The sequence below is a fragment of the Trichechus manatus genome, unplaced genomic scaffold (assembly GCF_000243295.1).
Source record: "Trichechus manatus latirostris isolate Lorelei unplaced genomic scaffold, TriManLat1.0 scaffold00143, whole genome shotgun sequence".
Taxonomy (NCBI): Eukaryota; Metazoa; Chordata; class Mammalia; order Sirenia; family Trichechidae; genus Trichechus; species Trichechus manatus.
The window spans coordinates 3887183-3897219 of record NW_004444079.1 but is presented as its reverse complement, the minus strand read 5'-3'; the positions used below and the strand labels follow the sequence as shown (position 1 = coordinate 3897219).

At 53.1% G+C, this 10037-nt stretch overlaps 1 protein-coding gene across 1 annotated transcript; it reads right to left on the bottom strand.

Moving 5' to 3' along the window:
• Positions 1-2340: 2340 nt before the first annotated feature.
• Positions 2341-9577, bottom strand: FXYD2 (FXYD domain containing ion transport regulator 2). Its single transcript, XM_023739957.1, has 5 exons — positions 9559-9577; positions 4611-4649; positions 4349-4423; positions 2521-2557; positions 2341-2365 (listed from the first exon to the last, which is right to left on the bottom strand). Exons 1-5 carry the CDS (start codon positions 9575-9577, stop codon positions 2341-2343), a joined length of 195 nt encoding a protein of 64 aa, XP_023595725.1.
• Positions 9578-10037: the final 460 nt, after the last annotated feature.

Genomic DNA, 10037 nt, shown 5'->3' with positions numbered 1-10037 from the left:
CCTTTGTCTCCTGTACAGAAATATTGAGTTTGTTTTAGGGGATTGGCCTGCCACATTTTATTTGTCATGATGAGCCCACATTCAGAACAGGATGTCACAAAGACCTGGGTGCTGGGTTTTAAGGAGCCAGGCTTTCCTCAGCGTGTCTCCTGATTTCCTCTGAAGCTGCTTCCCCCGACCCCAGGCCTTCTGTCTTTCCCACAGGCAGGTGTGTGGGGTTTACACCTCCCCTGTCCACCCTGGATGCCAATATGAGCTTTGAGGACATGGCTCAGAGGGAGGTTCCAGGAGGGCACTGGGAGGTGAGCTGCCACAACCAGAGGTGAGCAGTGCTGGTGTGGGAGCTGGGGGCATGGATTCTAGTTCTGGCTCTGATACAGGATAGATATGTCACCTTGGACCAGTCATTTTCTCTCTCCGTGCTCAGTTTTCTCTTCTGTAAAATGTTATTCCAGTTGTCATCATGATTACTCTGATTCGTGGCAACCCCGTGTGTGTCAGAGTTTTCAAGGGCTGATTATTTGGAAGTAGATCATCAGGCCTTCCTTCCAAGCTACCTCTGGGTGGACTTGAACCACCAGCCTTTCAGTTAGCAGCCGAGCACAATTACCATTTGCATCACTCAGAGACACCTCTGTAAAATGAGGAGTGTATATTTTGCTGTCTAAGGACCTTTCTTGCTCAACCCTCTGTGATTCTGTGAGCAGTTGGTGGTTTTCAGGGACTGGGGACAGTGGATTAAGACAAAGAAGGAAATTCTCAAGCAGAATGGTGGCCCACCTGCCTCTGTCCCCACAACCCTTCACACACCCTCTGCACTGTTTCCCCACATGCTATGTTCATTTTAAACTCCAGTCACTTGCTGTAGACCTTGGTTCCTCTGCCACTTCTCCCCTCCTTTCCTTCAGGTGCTTGCAGACCCAGGTTTGAAAACCAGACACTAGGTGGCGCCATGATCACGCCGTCTCGTCCAGGCTCTCAGGAAGCCTCCGCGGGGAGAGAGGGGAAGGGAAGATGGGCTCTGTCCTGAGAGCAGAAACTCTCCCTGGAGGAGGATGCTGCAAGGGCCCTGGCCACCAGCATTAGGAAGTCGGGTGCCAGTGGGAGGGGCAGCCTAACACCGTCTTGGTCTGAGGTTGCTGTGGGCGGGTCCTTGCCTGGATGGACAGGGGCCTGGAGGAAGCCACAATAACCGCCTCCTCCTCATGGTCCACTCCGCCACCCCAGCCCTGGGACTAGCCAAGTCAGTTCCCAAATAGGTGATGGAAGTGGGCCCAGCTGGGGTCCCCTGGCCCCAAGAATGGAAAAGCAGTGACCTGTACTGTGCTTGGGCCCAGCACCAGGGTCTGGAGTGTGTGAGAGAGAGGGCTGGTTCTGGCAGAGCTGGCTCCTGGCACTGGCCCCTGACCTGCTCACTGTGGATGGTGGTGCACTTGGGGAACACGGCAGAAACAGCTCAGTCTGCGGCCACAAACAGCTCAGACTGCAGCTGGGGCCTCTCCGCAGCCACTCTCTTGCAGGGTAACTTCTACCAGCAGTGCCCCATACCCCATGCCACAGCAGCACCAACAGCTTGGAACCTGTGGACACTTCAGACTCCCCAGCTTTCTCTCTGCCTATCATTTGGAAGCCAGACTGAGTCCTCTGTCTCCAGGGCTCTTGTGAATTCAGGGGGTGAGGAGAGGCCCACAGATGTCGATACTGGACTTCTTGTTTTAATAGGCAAATGGGTGCCTGAGCAATGAATTGAAAAACGAAAGTGATGGGCTATATTTGTACACCAACTTGGAGAAGTGGGCCTGGCAGTTCTAGGAGGAAGAGAGGGAGGAGGCAGGCAGCAAGAGAAGACGCCCTCTCTGAGACTGCTTTATTATTAGCATGACAGTGGCCGGGCAGGAGGAGGTGATGCCCACCCAGAGGTCACATGGAGCCTGGTACCTCCGTCAGCCCCAGGGCCTGGCTCTGGTGGGGTCAAGAAGGACTTCCTGCAGACTGGGGACGTCCTTGGCTTCCCAGCCTGCCCTGGTGCCAGAGGTGGGCAGGCTGACTCTGAAAAGACAAATAGGATTTGGGCTGAGAGTGGGGGCGGAGGTAGGAGCTTCGGTTTCATTCCTTGTTCCTCTTACCTCTCTCTAGGGGTCCTCTGCAGCCCCCTGTATACACACTCCATGCCGGGCACTCAGCAATCATTTAAAAACACATGATGGAGACAGATGGCCTCGCTGGTGGGTGGGTGACCCTGAAATCCTTTGAGGGCCCGTCCCAACCAAGCTGCTTTCATTCAGGCCCCTTATTGTTCCTCCATAGCCCCCTTCCCCGCCCCTCCCACACTTACCTGTGTTACAGCTCCTCTTCACTGACTTGCCTGGGAGTGGGGGAAGGAAAAAGACAGGTCAGAGGTCAGTGGGAGGGTGGTAAGTCTAGGGGGTCCCTGAGGTGGGGACCCCTCCTCACAGGCCTCAGAGATGAAACTCCTGGACCTGCCCCCGCCCACCTCAGGTTCTCTAGGCAGGCACTCACCGATGCTTCTTTTGGCCCCCACAGCGGAGTCTTTTGCCTTGAAGAGAGAAAAGCAGGTTAGTGAGTTTTTATCTAGTCTCACTTCCCAGGAGGCCTCTCTGCCCGGGAGGACTCAGGTCATCTCATCCTGCCGCCCTCCCTCTTGCCGGCACTACCACAGTGTTTGGCTTGGCGGCCACATTAGCTGTATCTCTCTTCACATAGGGCAGGACCATAAGCAGTTAAGAGCCTAAGTCAGTCAGTCAGTCAACAAACATTTGCTGAGTTCCTCCTAGTTCATGGGTCTGAAGTGGGCATCGAGCACACTGAGAGCTGTGGACGAGCCTGGGCCACCATGATGCCCCAGCACACGGCCTGGCACATAGCAGCTGTTCAATAAGCACTTGGAGAGGATCCTGGGAAGGGTGGCAGTAGGTACAGAGTCAAGACGGCTCAGGCCATCTGCTCCCACACGTGTGCACAGCCATGACCCAGCACTGCCCTCAAGGAGCTTACAACCCAGTGGAGGAGACCAGCCAGATGCACAGACCATAGCATTTAGATACTGACACTGATGTGTTAGAATTTCAGGACAAAGCAGTGTGTTTGCAACCAAAACCAGTTGTCACTGAGTCGATTCCCACTTGTGGCTACCCCATGTGTGTCAGAATAGAAATGTGCTTCACAGGGTTTTCAGTAACTGATTTTTCAGAAGTAGCTCACCAGGCCTTTCTTCTGAAGTTCCTCTGGGTGGACCCCAAACTCCAACCTTTCTGTTAGCAGCTGAGTATGGTAGCCGTTTGCACCAGCCAGGGGCTCCGTGTTTGCTACATAACTTGTTTTCTTTTCACTGGTTTGTATTTCTGTGTATTTTTTTCTGGATGCACCAAAACAAGTCAACGTGCATTTATTAAGTGCCTACTGTGTATCTGCTGAGGCTGGGGGATATATAAGGACCCTTCTCTCTTCCAGACCACTCCATGTCTACTCTGATCCTTCTTAAAATACGTCCTTGGCTGCCACATCTTTGGATGCAAGTCCTAATCCTATTTAACAGATGTGCAAGCTGAGGCCCAGGGAGTTCAGGATCCACAGTAAATTAGCAGCAGGGCCCAAGGCCTCTGACTTCCAGCCATGCTTGCTTTCCTTCAGTCAGGGTCCAGACAGACTTGGGTTCAGGTGAACCCGGCTCTGCTTCTTACTGGCTCTGGAACAACTATTGGCAAGTCGCAGCACCTCTTGCCCCTGGGTGGTGTAAACAGTTAATGCGCTCAGCTGCTAATCGAAAGATTGGAGGTTCGAGTCCATCCAGAGGCAACTCGGAAGAAAGGCCTGGCAATCTACGTCTGAAATTCAGCCATTGCAAACCCTATGGAGTGCAGTTCTACTCTGACACTTTGGGTCGTCATGAGTCGGAGTTGACAGCAACCAGTTTGGTTTTTCTTTTTGGCTGCACTCTCAGGGTGAGTCTCAGTTCTTGCATCTGCAAAATGGTCAAAAGAGTGGCCATCCCTCCGTGTAGCTGAGAGGATTAAATGGGCTAAGATGTAGCTAAAGCCTAGGGCAGCCCCTTGATCAGGTGATCCTCCCCCTTGCCCAGCCTACATTTACACTGGAGATTCCCATCTTGGCAGCTCCTCTCAAGTCCACTAGAGCAAGAGGGACCCTCACACTGTGTCGTCCAAGAACCACGTGAGCGTGTCCCAAGAAGCCCCTCTCCTTTCCCACATTCCAAAGGGAGGTATGTGGTGGGGGGGGCATACTCCTCCTCCTGGGATCTGGGAAACCAGTGTCTCAGTGCCTTTGAGAAGACATGTGCCCCTCACCCAGCCCTCCCCTCACCACTTACTGAGGATGATGATGAGCCCCACGACGAACGCCAGGGCAGCGAAGATCAGGCCCCCGTTGCGGACAGACTCATAGTCTCAGGAAGGACAGGGCAAGTCAGGTGGATGGATCATCTCTCCCGGGCCCCTCCCGCAGCCCCCTCCTGCAGCCCACCCGGTAACTGGGACATATGGGGATGTAACAGGGACCCAGAGCTGGGTGAGGATGGGAGTGGGGTGTGCAGGGCTCAGGAAGGGTGGGGAACAGGGGGTCCCCAAGCTTACCGTAGTAGAATGGGTCCACATCCCCCTTGGAGCTGCCGCCTGAGGAGGGAGCCAGAGAGGGGTGAGGGGGAAGGAACAGCCAGAATTCCCTGTGCTTCCATTCCCAGCGGCCCCTGAGGGTCCAAGTGGGCAAGGGGAGGCTTGGGGTCTGCTAACCCCACTGCTGTGGTGGCAACTGAGCCAGGATGCTTCAGACACAGCCAGCTCTTACAAAAGGAGATCTATGGTATCTGCGGGGGCCTCGAGCAACTCTGAGAGGGGGCGGCTTCTTTCCGGCTCCTTGCTTCATACAATAGTAAGACAAGACCAAGATAGGCATCTCCCATTAGACTCACTAGCAGCCTCTCCATAAAAGTAATCAACTAGAAGGTACTCAGCAAATATTGTGAAACGAAGGAATGAATAAAATAGAATCTTAAAGTCAGATTGAACAGAAGGAGGAAACTGAGGCCCAGTTTGGAGACCTGTCCAAATTCCCAAAGGAAATTGGAGGCAGAACTGGGTCTTGAACCCATGTCTGTAGGTTCTTTCCATGCTCCTTTGTTGCCATCCTCAAAACAAAACAAAACAAACAAACAAACAAAAAGCCATACCTATTGCTGTTGAGTTGATTCCGATTCATAGTGACCCTACAGGACAGAGTTGAACTGCCCCATAGGGTTTCCAAGGAGCAGCTGGTGGATTCAAACTGCTGACCTTTTGGTTAGCAGCCGCAGCTCTTAAGCACTGCGCCACCAGGGCTCCATTACACAGCCTCAGGAGGAAGCAAATTTATTTAGCAAGCATTAACATAATGCTAACTATGTGCCAGGCTAAGGGATTTACAAAATAGTAGCTCATTTAACCATCAAAACAACTCTGTGAGGCATTATTATTATTCCAACATAACTCATGAGAAAACAGGAACACAGAGAAGTTAAATAACTCCCACAGTTACACAGCTAGTAAGGGGTAAAGCTGGGATTTGAACCCAGGCAATGTGTGGCTAAGAATCTAAGTGCTTACCACCCTTTGCTATGCTGCCTCTCAGATCATAGGAAGGAAGGAGACCTTTCAAGCTAAAGTCATCTGGCCCTGAGCCTACCTTCTGTGGCTTTTCCCATCCTGCCTGGGAGCTGCTCAGCAGCCAGCAAATGTCACACTTCTGCCCTCCAGCCCTGTCAGCTGAGTACCTTTGCCCTTGAGCAGCTGGAGGGCAGCCTGGTCAGAGCTTCTCTGCCATGGCTGAGGGTTGCTCCTCTTTCCCGCCCTATTCAAGCCCCTTCTTGGCACCAGGGCAGGAGTACCTGAGGCCCAAGGAATGTGCAAGTCGGCACCTCCCAGGCTGGGCTGAACTGTGTCCCCTGCCTTCCACCCCCTTCTGGCAGTGGGAGGCCTCAGGGCCTGGTGAGCCCGGCTGTCCCCTACAGCCTGATCCCTAGGCCAGGAGAGGACAGGTGAGGAGGGGTCAGTGCCTGGTCTTGGGGGCCCTGAGGCACTGGTTGCTCAGGAAAGCCAGAGGCCAAGGGGAGGCCGTGGGAGGCCCGGGACCCTGCCCTGATGCAGAGCCTTTTAAGGCTGCCTTCCCAGATTTGGTTCAGGTCTTGTTCAAGATCACAGGGGGAGTTACGTCAGTGCCATGACTAGACCCAAGCTAGGGGTCCCCTCACCACACCAGGAAACTGCTGCCTCCCTGACCACCTCATCTCGAGTCATTTCATGAGCCTCCCCCTCCCGTAGGACCCTCCCCTTTTCTAGATCCTACTCAAAACCCACTGCAGTCAGTGGCTGCCTCTGCTGGCCTCCAGGCCTCAGTCATGCCCTTCACATGCCTTCTGGAAGTGTGTCCTGAACTGAGGGGCTCTTTCCCCAAAGCCAGTCAGGAAGGCTGCCCAGAGGGGCTGGCTCCTTCCCTGCCTGGCCCTGTCTATCTCCCGCTCTGAGCTCAAACAGTCCGCAGAGTCACACTCCATGGAGCTGGAGCAGGAGCCTGCCACACAGTCGAGGATGGACGTTCACCCCCTCCAACTTCTCCCTGGTGACTGACATTCTACCGTTGAAGCAACACTTCTCTGGGTTTAAGGCAAAGTCCTCCTTTAAAATGCAAATTTTCTATAGAAGTGGCTGGCACTGGGGACCTGGGGTTTCTAGAAGGCAGGGGTGCCAGGAGAGGGAAGAGGCCCTGGGAAAAGTGGCGTCCGGCAGAAGTAACCCCCTGCTTCACACAAACACACGCACGCACGCACACTCAAGCACACACGCGCGTACACACACACTCACCATCGTCCGTTGACAACCCTGCCATCTCCCCAGCTGACTTGTCTGTGCAAACCTCCTCCTGCCGCCTCTGCTTCGGGGAGAGTGTCTGGCGGGGGGTGGCTGGGTACGTGGTGGGGGCATTAAACATTAACAGCGCCAGGTAATATTTACCCTGGTCTCCAAAAAAAAGCCCTGGCGTGGACGGAGGGCTCCCGCTGCGGCGTGAGGAGTGAGGAGGGACAGGAAGGAGCTGGCTGAGTTTCCAAACCCTCCCAAAGGAAATTTCCAGAGACGGGTGAGGGACAGGCCAGCAGTGGGGTTCTTCCACCAGCCGGAGAAGCCACGACGTTGAGATAGGAATAGGGAAGAGGAAGTTTCAAAATATTTTCAACATATACTCCACCTGGGAGCTTTTGGGGGCAAAGTCTGGGGCCCTCAGCCTCAAAAGCTGCCCACCTCCCCATGCACTGCGGATGCGACCGTTGCAACTGATGTTCCTTGTCTGGAGAAAACTCAAGGCCTCGCTGATGTGGTCCCGAGTTGCCTTGCCCCCACCCCACCCCTGCCACCCCCGCCCATGACATGGCTCATAGACTACCCTGGCACACCACACATGTTCACACCTCCGTCCTTTGCTCACCGTGGAACACCCTTTCCTATCTTATTTGCCCATCGAGGCCAGGTCTTGCAGCTCACACCTCAGTCAGAAAGACTTCAGTCATCCCTAACTAATCACTCCTTCCCTGCTGCTCCCAGCACTTTGCTTCTACAGCCATTGAGCACTTGCTCCATCCAGCCTGGCTCGCGAGCTGTTTCCATGCCAGGTCCCCACTGGCCGTTGTAAGCTCCTGAAGGAAGGGACCAATATCATTGGAAGAATACCTTGCTTTTACGATTTACAAAGCACTTTTATAACTTTCCTAACTTGAGCTTTGCAGGATTCCCTCATTTTACGAACCAGGCGTCTGAGGCATAGTAAGGTTGACAGCTTTGCCCGAGGCCACACAGTGAAGGGCGAGTGGAGGCCAACACCTAGGCCTCCAGCTTCAAGAGTCAGGTGGACTCCCCCGCCTCCTTAGCAGCTTCCCCACCCCACTGTGGCCTCCTTCACCCTAGGGACTCTGGTGCCAGGTGCTCTGTGGGTGCTGCATAACCCTCAATAAGCCCTAATCAATTGAATTCGCCTCCAGAAAAAGCTAATGCCCAACATTAGCCAAAAGGGCCAAGGTCAGTGGTCAGTGTCCACCAAGGGCAGTTTAGAGTCCTTCCACAGAGAAGTCCTCCTCAAGCAGTGAGAGGATCAGTACTTGAATTCACATGCTGGCTCTTCCAATTGCTAATCATATGGCCTCAGTCAAGTTACTTAACCTCTCTGTGCCTCAGTTTCCTCTTCTGTAAAATGGGGATCGAACCTACCTCAAAGGGTTGTTGTGAGGAGTAAATAGGATAACGCATGTAAAGAGCGTAACACGGACCTGGTTCACAGGAAGCGTTGGAGAAATATTAGTTGAAGTCATTACTGTTATTGTTACATGTGTGTTGATTGGAGAAATAACAGGCATTAGCCTTTTGTTGAACATAGCTGTTGGGGTGAGGAAAGTCAACAGCACGGGGTTGAGATGAGAGAGAGAATGTCATGACCCTGCAGACCAGGAGCCGTGACAGCGGTTCAGCCTTCTTCTGTTTTCAGAGCCAAGTGATGTAGGCTTATAAAAATATTACAGGAGCTAACCTTAGGAAGGGTTTATCACGTGCCAGCCTCTTTGCTGAGCATTTACATGCGTGGTTTCACTCAATCCAAGTTAGCTTCATTTTACAAATAAATAAGGAAACTGAGGCTGATCATTTGCTTCCTGCAACAACTCTTGGAGGTAGGCAGACATTGTCATGTTCCTTGCTAGGAAGACCAGAAAAATTTAGCACAGGGAGGCAAAGGCCCTTGCCTGAAACACACAGTTAGTGGCAAAGCCAGGACTAGAATGTCCAGGTCCTTAAGACTCTTCTCCTAAACCTACTGCCATTCTCCACCCAAGAGAGACTGCCTCCCCACCCCACCTCTGCTTGTATTTTACACTATCTTGTTATCTTAGCGTATATTGTCTATCTTTGTAGGCGACTATGGATCCTTTCTGGAATAATGAAGGGTATAAAAATAGGTGGAAAGTTAGGTGATAGTTAGCTAGCTAACTTGATAGATGAGAAAAAGAAAACTAGGAAACGCAAATTGACAGCTACGTTTTTTGAACTCTATGTGCAAGGCACTGCTTTAAGTACTTTATAAAAATTAATTCATTTAACCTCATAACAACTCTACGAGGTAAAGCGTTATTATTAGCCCCATTTTATAGATGAAGAAACTGAGGCACAGAGAACTTAAGTAACTTGTCTGAGGTCAGGCAGCTAGCAAGTGGGGGAACCAAGACTTGAACCCAGCAGTCTGGTTTCACAGATCTTGCAGACAGATAGAGGGACAGACCGATAGATGAGGAGGCTGTGGACTAGTTGCATCTCCAGCTCTTCAGGCTCAGAGACTCCCTGTGCCCACATCACAGCCTGCCCAGGACTCCATTCTGTAATACCCTTGTTTGGAAACCCTGCCTCTCTCATTTCTGCTTCCCCCATTCCTGGGGGCCTGGTGGGTACACTAGAAAGTGATGGAGTGGACACCATCTCAGAGGCTGAGAGGGCGGGCAGGGCCCAGGGGGCTCACCTGAGTACCACCTGTCCATGGTAGAGCTGCTGGCTGTGTCCGTGGGTGGAAGAGAGCTGTGAAGTTCTTATTGCCAGGGCCTGGATGGTAAGAGTGGCACTCCCTCTCTCCACACCTCAGCTGAGCCCACAGACGGGAAGAGACAAAGGCAGGAAAGAGGGCCTGGCAAGGGCGTCCTCACCTCCTGCCTATCGGTGGGGCAGGTTGGGGCAAGGGATCCACGTGAGAGTGACAGCTGGGGGAGATTCTCTGACCTCCACCTGGCCCCTGAGGAAGAAGGAAGCGGTAAGCCACAGAAGAGCAAACCCTGCTCCCTCCTACCCCACCCCACAACAGCAGCTCGTTGCCACAGCCAGGCAGCCCAGGGTGCCCGCAAAGGTTGCCAGAAGCCAGGAGGGCACTGGATGGTGCCAGAGCCAGCAGGATCAGGGCACACACTGTCCACCCAGTCCCTGGGGTAGCAGCGGCTGAGGGAGACA